The 13,255-nt window shown below is 35.9% G+C and overlaps 1 protein-coding gene across 1 annotated transcript in view; it reads left to right on the forward strand.

The window, feature by feature from the left end:
- RP1 (RP1 axonemal microtubule associated) overlaps positions 1-13,255 on the forward strand; it is a 181,594-nt gene that overhangs the window by 155,393 nt on the left and 12,946 nt on the right. Inside the window, exons 47-50 of the mRNA XM_075705067.1 lie at positions 8,145-8,352; positions 9,845-9,904; positions 10,202-10,380; positions 10,941-11,163. Coding sequence (XP_075561182.1) covers positions 8,145-8,352; positions 9,845-9,904; positions 10,202-10,380; positions 10,941-11,163 — 670 coding nt within the window. The remainder of the gene's footprint in view (positions 1-8,144; positions 8,353-9,844; positions 9,905-10,201; positions 10,381-10,940; positions 11,164-13,255) is intronic.

Genomic DNA, 13,255 nt, shown 5'->3' on the forward strand with positions numbered 1-13,255 from the left:
ATTGCAGTACAGAAGTGAACAATAAATGGTCTGGTCATTGAGCAGAAGGATTATTCAGATGGAAACTAAGAAAATATGGAATACCATGATAGTGAAGGAAAGACTGGTGGCAGTTGCCAGAAACTCTGAGGAGAAAAGCAGAAAGAAAGAATGTAAGTAGAGCTTTATGTAACCCTGGAAGACAGTGGCAGATTTCTGAGACCTGCAGTTCTCAGTGATACCTCTAGGATAGTATTCCCTAGTCGGTAGTTACAGCCAGTTAGCAACAGATTTGTAGGAGATAAGAGCTAGAACGTACCATTGCAATCACCTAGTTTTCCTACACGACACTGGCCAATCGATTAGAGCTGTATGAATAATTTTGGTTTCCTGAAATATTCTTTCAGAGCAAGAAAAAAATGTAAAACTTTGTTGTCAAAAATTGAAAATTGGACAAAATTAATTAACACTAAAAATAAGTGCTTACCGTGGGGGGGGGGGCAGCTTTCTGTCTATATAGAGCTCAAAAATAAATTACATAAATTACATTTCTAAAGCTGAAATACATCTCACTTAGCTTTAGTTGTCTGTGATGTACACATTTGTTCTAACATGGTGGCTTAAGCTTCTTCTGCAGAAAGGGAGTGAAGCAGTTGCTTCCAGGAGGTGGTTACCTTCTCTCTTTACTTGGACATTTGTCTTAAAATGAAATTAATTATCCTTACAGAGTGCCAGCTGCTTTATCAAGATTTTACAGGGAAATTAACCAATTGTCTGACTACAGACTTATTTTAGGTAGGCAAAGTTGAGTGAGTGAATTCTATGTCACATTTATTTCATTTTTTTAATAAACAAGATAATTTTAAAATAAAATAAAACTGACTTTATTAGCTTGAATTATGAAAAAATTTAAAACAGTTGTTGCCAACCCAAGTCTGCATTTTTCAATAAATAAAAGATTCAATCATTTTCCTCAATGCAGCAAGAACTGAATTAGCTTCAGTTCAAGTTAAATAGTTTAGAAAATATATCTAACTCAGAATGAATGGCTTCCAATGATGAAGTGCTCATTTAGTTGGAAAATTGTTTCAAAGCTTAAATAGCCTTCTTCTTTTAAAAACATTTGCACAACTTTCTGTCTAAATTTCATAGAATCATAGAATGCTTTGGGTTGGAAGGGACCTTTAGAGGCCATCCAACCCAACCCCCCTGCAGTGAGCAGGGACAGCTTTAACCAGATCAGGTTGCTCAGAGCCCCGTCCAGCCTGGCCTTGAATGTTGCCAGGGATGGGGCCTCCACCACCTCTCTGGGCAACCTGTTCCAGTGCCTGACCACCCTCATTGTAAAAAATTTCTTCCTTATATCCAATCTAAATCTATTCTTCTTTAGTTTAAATCCATTATTCCTTGTCCTGTGACAACAGGCCTTGCTAAAAAGATTCTCCCCATCCTTTCTATAGGCCCCCTTTAGGTACTGGAAGGCCGCAATAAATTTGCAAGGGAAAGAATTTTAAACCATTTGTCAAGCTTTAATTTCTAGGAACTGAATTTTGTTACACTTTTGACTGTTAGCCTGGATAGTGCTCTTACACAAAATTTCTGCTGCCTTTGACAGTATTTCTGACAATAAGCAAATCAGTATGCCTTTGAGAAGTTAAATAGATTAGGCTGCTTGATTCACTGGAAGGCAGGCTTCCCAGTGATTTATTAACTCTCACAAATCTTTTCAGAGCATTCTTCAATTTAGCACCCTACTTCTTCAAGTGCCATAACTAGCAATTGTTTTTGCATAATCTCTAAAATCTTGTTTTCTTCCAGTTAACTCATGAAAACATTAAAGAGCATAAGCTTATTAACTGGCCTCACAACCATGAAATGTGCTTGGAAATATTCTCCATTTACAGCTGCATTTGGACTCTTATCAGTTAGACATCTTATTGTCCCATTATCAGCCAGGTTGAGCCCACCTGAGAATCATTTGAATATTGGATTATGGTGTCTTAATCAAAATATTATACAATGATATGCATTACTAAAGTTGAAGAAAATTACATCCATCCTATTTTCTCTGCCTGTTAAACCAGATCTCAAACTTGGACCGTTATTAAACCAGTCCAACAATCAGGCTGCATCAGACGGGTTTGAATTTGTGCAGTGATGTATGCCTTTGGGTTTTTTTGTTTTGTTTTGGGGTATGGTTTGTTTTTTTTTAAAATTTCTATTGTGTAATATAATGTGTTTTTGCATATGTGGATGTGGCTGATGATATTGGTCTCTGTAGCCATCCTTCTGCATTTTATTAAATGCATTTTACTTGAAGTCTGATTGAAATACCTTTTACAAGTTAGTTGAATGGTCATAGCTGCTAATTATTATAATGTACCACTATTCTTTCTTATTCCTGTTGCTGTTCTATGCGTACAAATCTTGTTTCAAAAAGATTCTGTTCCAGTTATGCTAAGCAAATTAACATAAGGTCAGTTCAGGGCAAATATGATTTGGGTTTTTCTACTGCCCCCATTCTTTCATTTATTTTCCACTAATCTTGTTGAAGATGGATGAACCATGATAACTGTAGGTTATCAGAAACCTCTAATTACTCATACACTGTAATTTAAATTAATTGAATTTTTTTCATGTAAAGAAAGTTTTTTTCAATGAATTTCTGGATGACAATTTAATATAAAATGAAAACATGCTTGCAAAAGTACGTGAATTTAGGAGGAAGTTTGGGGTTGGCTTTTTCAGATGCATGGGAAACCCTATTTTTAAAGAAGCACTTGTAAAGAACACAGATTGACCTCAGGTGCTGAGGTCACAGGCAGATGCACTGTTCAACCTTCCACTGAGCTGGGCAAAGACCGTACTGCTACCAGTGCTTGTCATTGCTGCTGCTTACCACCCAATGTTTCCACCCCTTCAGTCTGCTGGCACAGTGACATTCACTTTGTCCAAATGTTTATTTAGTTTAAGCAATTAATATTGTTAATAATTTGGGCTTTTCCACTTTGTCTATCTTGATAATATTTGGCTGGAGAGAAGCTGAATGTGTGGTTATGTTGGCACAGCTAAAAAGGTGATAATCTCCATCTAAGAGAAGGTAGTGATGTGACAGGCATTTAGGGTAGGGTGGGGGAGTTCAGTTCAGCACAACTGGAAGAGCCCACGGGACCACAGTCTGAAGGGTGACGTCTCAGCAAGAGTTATTTTTCTCATTTGTCTCCTTCTACAGAAATGTTCTGACACTATTTCTGATTCGGGCTTAGTGTTATGGAGGTCTTTATTTTGCCTCCCAGTGCTAGCTAAAAGTCTTTTGTCTTCACTGGAGTTTCTCCAGATTAACAAGTGAGATCAAAATAATCAGGCAGCAAATCAATAGGTTTGCTAAGCTTAATAGAAAAGGTCCTTTATCTAGACACTCTAACTCTTTTTCCAATAAAAGCCTATTAAAATGATAGCAACATTAGCAGTACGGGAAATCACTTGTGCATACAGGTTGATGAAATTAAGCATATGGTGTGTCTTGACTTGCCATTTTCGGTTCTGCTGGGAATACGGTCATTAACCAACCATCAAGTCTCAGTACTGAGCCTATAAAACGACTGGCATTTGTAAAGGTAAATATTGCATAGTGACTGTTCAAATGCTTCTTCTGTTACAAGAGCTATTGCAACTGCTACAGACGGTGATAAGTTGCCAGAGCTGACACTGAAGCGTACTGAATGAAGTCAAATGGGGTCATAGATTCAAGGAAATGCTCAGAACATGGGTCCCAGGATAAAAAGAAATATTTGAAGGAAATCTGAAAAAGAGTTAACAAAAATTAAACTTTAAATAGTCTGAAAGGTTTGCTGGAATGATTGTTTTTAAGGAATTTTTCAGTGCTTATTTTCTTTTCCAAGAAATATGAAAAGTGTCAATTCTGGTTTTGCTAGGAGAGCTCTTCTGGGTCACAGAGGATGCACGGCTCTCACATTGTCAGTCTCAGCTGCTCAGTCTTGGAGAATATCTTTCTTTCTCTGGTCAGTGTTAGTTAAGAAAATTTAGTGTGCTGTACATACACACAAAGTGTTTTAATACTATTCTAAGAAAATTCAATATAAGGTCTGCTGAATTAGACGATATGTATTATTATCAATATTTAAGGTGGCTTTCCTCCATTCAAACCTAATTTGCTAGTAGTAACTAAAATCAATTAACATTTCCCTAAGGGAATCTGAAAAAGAAAAGTTTTATATTCTGTAAGTTTACCTATCTTGTGTGTTTTCTCCCTCTCTCTTTCTCTTTTTGCAGAAGAATTAAGCCTCTAGTAACTTATAAGGTCCCCGTTTGTAAATCAGATAAGAGATAGAGTATCATGTGACATACAAGACCTGTCAACAACTCAGATATTTCCTATGTTTTATGACTAATCTGTGGTCTGAAATGAATTCACAAAAACATTAACTAAATTATTAATAATGATTCAATTTCTTAAAATTATAATGAAATATATGTCATAATCTGTCTGTTTGCAGACAGCTTGCGAGGAGAAAAGTGGATTAAATTTGTGAATAAATTGTCTCTAGCAAATTGTTCATCTAGCTCTAACAATTATAGTTGTTGCTCTTTGTTCTTTTTTGGTCTCTTGACTACAATAAAGCTCATTACACCACTCACACTTTCAAATGTACACATAAAAAGAAAATGTAATCTTTGTGAAGAGTTGTGCTGGTTTTGGCTGGGGTAGAGTTAATTTTCTTCATAGCAGCTAGTATGGGGCTATGTTTTGGCTTGGTGCTGAAAACAGTGTTGACAATACAGAGATGTTTTTGTTATTGCTGAGCAGTGCTTACGCAGAGTCAAGGCTTTTTCTGCCTCTCACCCCACCCCACCAGTGAGTAAGCTGGGGGTGCACAAGAAGTTGGGAGGGGACACAGCTGGGACAGCTGACCCCAAATGACCAAAGGGATATTCCATACCATATGACGTCATGCATAGCATATAAAGCTGGGGGAAGAAAGAGGAAGGAAGGGGACATTTGGAATGATGGCGTTTGTTTTCCCAAGTAACGGTTACACGTGATGGAGCCCTGCTTTCCTGGAGATGGCTGAACACCTGGCTGCCGATGGGAAGTAGGGAATGAATTCCATGTTTTGCTTTGCTTGTGCATGCAGCTTTTGCTTTACTTATTAAACTGTCTTTACCTCAACCCACGAGTTTTCTCTCTTTTACTCTTCCAATTCTCTCCCACTTCCCACTGGGGTGGAGGGGAGAGAGCAAGCAGCTGTGTGGTGCTTAGTTGCAGGCTAGAGTTAAACCATGACATGAGTTTACCCCAGTTGTCATAACTCCTAGTCTAGTTAATAGTTTTTCAACTTACAGCTTATTAGATGGTTGAACAATCTGCAAATTTGACCATGGATTTCTGAGATTTTACATGCTTTAAAATGGGCTCATTAAATTTGCACATCCACAAATGATGAGTTTGCAAACCAAACATCAAAGTTTTCACAAATGTTTATTCAGCCAAAATATACCTATTTTCAGAGGAAAAAGGATTTGGAAAACCTTTCATGCATTACCTATATAAACAAACTTGCTGTTACCTGTGGCTGGACTATCCAGGTTATGAATAACCTATATTACATGCTGCACCTGAGTTATTAAGTGCTTTCAGAAACACTACCACTAGGGAGAATGGTGTACAACTACTTTTGCTGATGTTGTGTGAAGTTTTTCTAGTTTAATAGAGTTTATTAACTGTCAAGCTTACTGCAAGTCAAACCCAACTATAATTCTGGAGACAGCACAAGTCTAGAAGTCTGCAGAATATTGTCTGTATTTTTCCTTTATTCCTAATTCTCTCTCATTTCCAAAACTGGATCACTAACAACAGATTTTTTTGAGACACTGGTGATAGTGTCACTAAATAGTCATCCTCTGGAAAACCCTTTTCTCTTAAATCTTCTCTTTTCTCTTAAGTCTTCTAACAAGTATTCAAATCTGGCAAAAGCTTCCTCATATGTTTCCAATAAAATAAATCATGTATTAATATAAGCATAACCATTTGCAAGTACAAGCAGTAATTTTTAAGATAAATTTTCACATTTTGGGAACTTAAAATATTTATTTATTTACTAGCAGAGACAGGGGTCTGTATGTTTCTTACTTGAGTATATCTGTGTTTTTCACCCGTCTTCTAGCCCTGTGTATTTTTAATACATTTTATTTAATAAGTGTAACAAGCCATTCTATTTTATTCAAGCATGCTATAACTTTACCAATCCAATTAAAGATAGAATAAAGCAGTGATCAAATTAATATCACAATTAAGGTAAATTAAGAGCTCAGATAAATGGTATTAAATCATCAAATTAGTCCAATAGGTAATAAAATATAATTGTGGTGTTGACACTAAACATCACTTTTTTGACTTAACTATGGAAAATGTGAAGAGGAGCCTCTTTCGCTGCAGTCCTGCACTCCATCTAGAATTTCAGCCCTTCCAATGTATTTGCTCTGCTGCCGAAGGACATCATTATCCCGAGAGCCTTAATTTCCATCTCATGCTTTTGCCAGTGTAAATTCACTAACCAGCTGATAACCTTGACTCATCATAAGGAAGTATAGCTATTCAAGTACCTCTTTAACTCTTTTTCCTTAAAATCATTGTCAGTTTACTGTTCTCATTTTGCCCTTTCACACAATAACGTAGGGGTGACAGTGAAGATGTGATGGTTAGATGATGCACTATAGCAGTTTTTGAATAACACTACATTTCAGTCTAGAAGAAGCCACAGAGTAATTCAATGACAGGTTGAGGTTGGTGATTATTTTTAGGAAACTGTTAAAGGTGTACTTCACAAACACACACATTAATATGTATATGTATTAATGAAAAATGAGAAAGAAAAGTTAAAGGTAACCCACCAAGACCAGAGCTGAAGAAAAAATGTTTGAATTTTTTCTGTTTCTGGAGATTCTTTTTTTTTTTTTTTTTTAATAGGTGGTCATATATTATCTGCAATTTCAAGCTCAATATTTTAATTCATGGTGGGTCTCATTAAGTTGCAAGCTGGTCAGACTGGTCTTGGTGACACAAATCTTTCATCAGTTATTCACTTGGAAAACCTGTCCAGGGAAGACACAAACCTATGCCTGATGGAGCAAGAGAACTGCTTTTTTTCTGTTTCATCTCTGCATAATCCTTTGAATTAAGATTGTTGCCATCTTGTTCTGGCTAAACAACTTCAGAGTGGATTAGGTTGAGAAGACTTCTCAGGACTCAAGTATTTTGATCATTATCGCAATCTAGTCCTCTAAAAAACATCTTTATGTCTCTAAATCATGCTGGAAATGCCATCACAAATAACACTAGATTTTACCAGTTATCAAGCCTAATAGAAATGAGATGATAATTCATAAATCTATAAAGCAGAACAGGTGGCATGTCTCTATGCCAAGAAATTAATCTCTGTTTTCCAGCTGAGGAAGTAGGTGTAAGACCCACAAAAAGCCAAAATCACATATTGTGAAAATGTTTAATGTCTGACATCTCACCATTTTCTTTAGGGATCTTACTTCACTGTTCTCAGCATTTTAAAAATATTGTGGACTTTTTAACTGACAGAGAATAGTTGGACTAATTTAAACTTATAACTTTATCTAATATTTTTCCTTAAATTCAATTAATTTTATTAAAACTAATCCTAGAAGTATTAAGTCAAATCTGGGACCAAGTTTGTTATTATTTCCTAAGAGAATAAAGTACTTTTACGTGATGTTTACTTCTGCCATTCTCATTCCCTGCATTTCATTCCTCAAAAGGGAGCCTTGGGGGTCTATTTTGTTGAGAGTAAGAGATGTGTAAAATGGTATCCCTGTAAATCATTGAATGTGAAATTTGGGAAGGAAAACCTCTCAGGAAGTTAGCATGAGCAACTGGTTGATCTGTGTGGGGAAACTGAGGTGTTTTAGCAGTAAATTGCAGAACCACAAAGGGAATACTGCTTAAAGCAGGACTTCAGTATCTTAAAACTTGTCATCTCTGGTTCTGTTGATATTTATTGAATTAGTGAAAAAAAAAATCTGATTTTCCTCTCACTTTCATATTTCAAAACGCACTGTTATTTTAGTTTGAATGGTTCTGTTTCCATACGTCTTTTTGATTCTGAATTTTTCAGGTGGATGTTTTTCAAGTGGAAGCAGTAGATGTTGGGACTTTGCAAAGGATGGTGGTTGAAAAAGGGAAAGGCTCTGACTGGCTTCTGGAGAAGATTCTTGTGAAAGAGTCAGCAGCTGCAGGGACAGAAACATTGTTTATGGCTCAAACGTGGCTAAAAGACAGACACAGTGGAAAAAGATCTGCCTCAGTAACTCTGAATGCCACAGGTCAATATTATCTTCAAACTATCATTTGCTAAGAAATTAGTTCCAAACCGCAGAATGCAGCTATATGATTTGCCTCTGTAAACAAGTTATGGTTTAAAATAGTCCAGTAGACCATTGTCATTACATAGGGAATTAGTGTGTCTGAACACTGTTGGGTTTTAGTACTATTTAATAACCACTATTTGCCAGAGGATAATTTCTGCTTTGTTACTCCAGATTTACAGTGGCATAAATGGCAACAAATTTAGCCTATTTTCTTTACAAATTGCTGCCTCTCTTGCAAGCAATTTTTTAAGCTTTGAATACTTCTGCCAGCTACTTGCCAGGCATAGTAAAAGTGAGGTAAGTAGCAGGGCAAACTATGTTTAAGCAGCGGAGAAAATGGCTCCATTGCATTCAAGATGACTGTTTTACATTATTTATGCCACACTGTTTGGATAGCTTTTGTCAGGAACTGGACATACCTTTGGTTGACCCTGTGTGGGTAACCAGTCCACAGAGGAGCAGTTTTGACCCTGCTGCCTGTGGCTGCACTCTTTGCCAACGCAAGAAGGGAATGTGCATCCTGTATTTCTTGTGATCCTGCCCCTAAGAGAAGTAAATAGACAGTATAGACGAGTCCTTAGATTACAGAAACTATTCTAGTTCTTTCCCTCCTAACTCCCAGGGCACCTCTGCTCACCATAGCGGCACTGGCATGATGGTTCTTGTCCAGCAATAGCCTAGGAGACTGAGTAGAATTCCAGTGCAATCCATTTCCGCTGTTTTATCATCTCTAACTTTTAACCATTTGAAACCCAGAAAGGAGGAAGCTGTTATTGTGCAAAACCAAATACAACCAAATAATTTCAGCTTTGTTTTAGACAGTATGTTGGGAGTTTTCTGAATAAAATATAGGAATATTTAGTGTATTTAAGGTTATATAATATGGTTTTATTCAATTTTTTTTTTAAAAAGTTTCTGTTTATCCCAGAATGCATGTTCCTGTGACTTTTTTTATACAATAATTAGCAAATCTAGACTTGGTTGTGATCTCAAAAGAAGACTTTCCATCTTTGGTTCAGGCCCCTATCTAATGTTTACAAGTAGTTTTGGTCTGTATCAAATCCCACTGAAATCAATGGGAGCTGATATCAGTGGGAGGAACATCAGCCCCTAAAATGGGCGTTAAAAACATCCAATTAGTTCTGATTCATCCAGAGCATAAATTGTATAAATGAAACAGAAATGCTTTAAAATGAAAAATACTTGAATCTTCATGTTACAACCATTTCATAGTAAAGAGCTAGCTCTAGAGTCAGTTCATTAAATAGGATGATATGTAGGAGATGATGCTTAAGTAGAAAATCACGTTGTACACTTCCTAGTTAAATCTTTAATCTAAATGATATAATAGTCAAGTGCTTCACTAGAGATGAATACAGGCATTTATTATCATTTAGATACTGTTCTACAAAAGTATTAATTTGTTCTTTAATATTTTTTTAATTAGAAATTCAGGAGAGGGGGAGCACTTCTGCCTGGCCTTCAAGAAAAGAGCAAATGAATTCAGGTATAGCTTTTGCCATTACATTGTCTGTTTTATTCATCAGTTCTGAAATAATAATGTGAGAATATTTTCATCACAATACGTTCTTACACTTACTAGTACTGACAATATTTTCCCCTTTGTAATAGTAAGAAATAGCAATATACTTAGGCAGCTGATCAGCACCCAGATGAAGTGCTTGTATATTAATGCTCCCCATGTAGAATAAGACATCTTACAAATTTTATCTCAGGTACATGAAAACAGATACACCTTTAATCTTTTTTTTCCCTTTTAATTTTCCTTATTTTATTTGTTCAGAAGGCAGTTGGAGGATTTATTTCACAAAACATCAAGAAGAAACAGAAACAGACTTTGAAAAGTTGTCAGAAAATATATCTAAGTTGGTTATGTTTTTTTATGGAAGCAACGGCAAGTCAAATCCGGTTTCCATGGAAAACAAAGTGGAACATCAGGCTAAGAACCAAATAACATGTGATGTAAAATAATATAGAGATTTGTCTATATTTAAATTTTCTTTGAGTTTCCTTTTAAAGAGAAATAATCATGTAGTGCTGTAAATATTGCAGATATTATTGTTTAAATATTCAAGAAAAGCAGAACTGAAATTTTCAGTTGCACACCAGATTTCATTTTTAATTTTTGGCTTTCTCAAGTTCATGATGATCAAGCATATTCTTTTTTTTTTTTTTTTTTTTGTCAACAAATAGTCATAGTTAATAATGCATATCAATTTAAATGGCATTAAGTATTCACATTTAGAAATCAGTGCAGTATGCAATTTGAATTTGATAGAGTAATTACAATGAATGCCCTTAGAGTATAAAGCTAATATTTCTGTAAGCGCTTACAACCAACCTGGTCCTGCTGCCTTTGAACTCGATGGGACTTTTAGCACCAAGACTGATGTAAATAGGGCTAGGTGTGTGCTGACCCCGTTAAAGAAATCTTCCTATCTTGCTAGTGAGTAACTAATTAGCTACTCATATATCTATATAACTCTGTTTGGATGCTAACTCATTGCTTTGTTGCTTCCTAGATACATTTACCATCTGATTTGGGAATGATTTATAAAGTGAGACTTGGTCTCCAGAGTTTGGAAAACAACATATCCCAGTTGCCTCTTCGTCACTTTAAAATGCAGAACACATCAACCCTGGATACCTTTAGTCTCACCATAAATAAAACACTTCCTCTTTCTCTTAATGGAGACAGATGGATTGAATTCCCTGTAGAGTGGCCATTAAAAGAAGCACTTTCTGGTAGGTATAAATCTACTTTAAAGCAGTAGAGTGGTCCAGGAGGTTAACATGTCCTAATATTACAATTGAAATCTTTATCAAAACAGAAAATTTTATTGTCTTTATTTAATGATTCATAAAGTCTGAACAGGAATTTAAAATATATGAAGGAAAATGCTATCCACTCAGCTTAATTTCTGTACCATAAAGTAGGAAATGCAATGTTCATTTGATTGCACAGAACCATTATTATATGCTACAAAGAACAGTTTATAAGAAATATTCCTTTCTTGCAATATTGTAATATTTCTACTCTCCTTTGTTTAGTCCTCAGCTGCTTGTATTACTGGCATTAAAACATGGTTTTTTTTATAATTCATTTACTATTAAGTGATTTTTTTGTTTGCATATTCCAAACAAAGATTCTCAGTAAATAACAGCTCAAAACTACTTATAAGCATCAGCTTTATTACCTTTATACACTCCAAATATTTATGCCTGTTAAAATTAGCTCAACAATTGTCTTACATATGTCACCTCTGTTAAGCAAATAAAAGAAACCCTTTCACCTAAAATCCACCATACCTTCCATATTCTTCTAATGTGATGCTTACCGAATGCCACCACATGACAGAACAATTCTCAATTTAATAAACAGACCAAATAATGATACTTAATAGTTGAATCATTTGTGTCTGAGTTTTACGCAGAAAACAAATGAGTTACCTGGGTAAAGAGTAAGTCAGTTCATCCAAAGTGAGATGAAGTGGGTGTGAAATGAACTACCCCAATATGCTTTGGATTGGAATTTATGGCCCAGTGAGGTGAGGTGTTTACATGTGTCTAAATGTAAGCATGCAAGTAATCTCAGTAGAATTAACAGGAGTTGAGGGGGTTTTTTGCATATTTTGGCTGCAACTGAATATTTAAATGTTGTATTTAGGCTTTAGATTTTATATTGCTTAGAGCTGTTATTTTCACTTGAAGACTTGCACAGTATGGGTACAGAACAGGGCTTAATGGCTTTCATCTCCTATACACGAGATCAGATTAACATAAAGCACATGAGTGTGCCCCTTGCAAAAGACTAATCACTGTCACATGCAGAAGTATTTAGGGTACATGCACAAGCACACAGAAATGGTGAGAGAAAGATGCAGCGTGGGTGATAAATGGGCAGTGAGACTGGAACCCTCATGACCTTGGTTCTGACTCTGGCTCTGTCACGGACCTCTTGGTTGAAAAAATCACTTCCCCACTCTTTGCTTTTTTTTTTTTTTTTGGTAATATTTTCCTTCTTTGTAAAATACTTTGAGGTCAAGAGATAAAACATCACAGGAAAAGAATAATATTACCTATGTGTTTAGGTAAAGGAAGAAACAAAGAAAATAGCTCATCTCTGTTGCATTTATTTCTTTCCACATGTGCTTTAGAAGTCTTCAAGGAGGGATTTGTAACCACAGTGAAGAAAAAAACTAGGACAGTGAAAAAACATATTCCCCCAAATCTTTGCCATTTGATGTCCAAGAAATCTTTAAGCAGCTTCACAGCAGGTGGCACGCATGGAGTTCAAAGTGAACCTTTACACACTAACTTACTTGCAATCTATTGTGCAATACAGACCTGCTTTTCTGTCAGCTTTCTAAATCTAATTTATTTTCTCCTTGGTTTTCTTTTTCTCAGCTAAAAGCAAAACCAGTATTGTGTTAATTGGAATGGAAAGCAGCTGATCGTAATCACCTTAACCAGAAGCCGTGTGCTGTTAAATTTCAGATATAGCTCTGTCATTCATCGAGTGCCTTACTATTTTATCTCTTAGTTATCTTTTCCTTTTTTTTTTTTTTTATTTTGTACTTGAGATTGTGATGAAACATATGCTAATGACTAATTGAAACCATCAAAACACAGTTGATAAAATACAGTGCGGACCCTTGAGATCTGGCTGTGCACACATGTGCCTTTGGGTGTATTAATGGGGAGAGGCCTCCAGCTGAGTATATACATAAATAGTTTCTCTTCACTGTATCTGAGATGCTTACGCCTCAGGAATCCCCAGGGGTGAAATGGTCTGTGCTCTCTCTCTCTCTCACATACAGGGCTGTACAGAAGGTGA

Source organism: Pelecanus crispus, chromosome 2 (assembly GCF_030463565.1).
Source record: "Pelecanus crispus isolate bPelCri1 chromosome 2, bPelCri1.pri, whole genome shotgun sequence".
Classification (NCBI taxonomy): domain Eukaryota; kingdom Metazoa; phylum Chordata; class Aves; order Pelecaniformes; family Pelecanidae; genus Pelecanus; species Pelecanus crispus.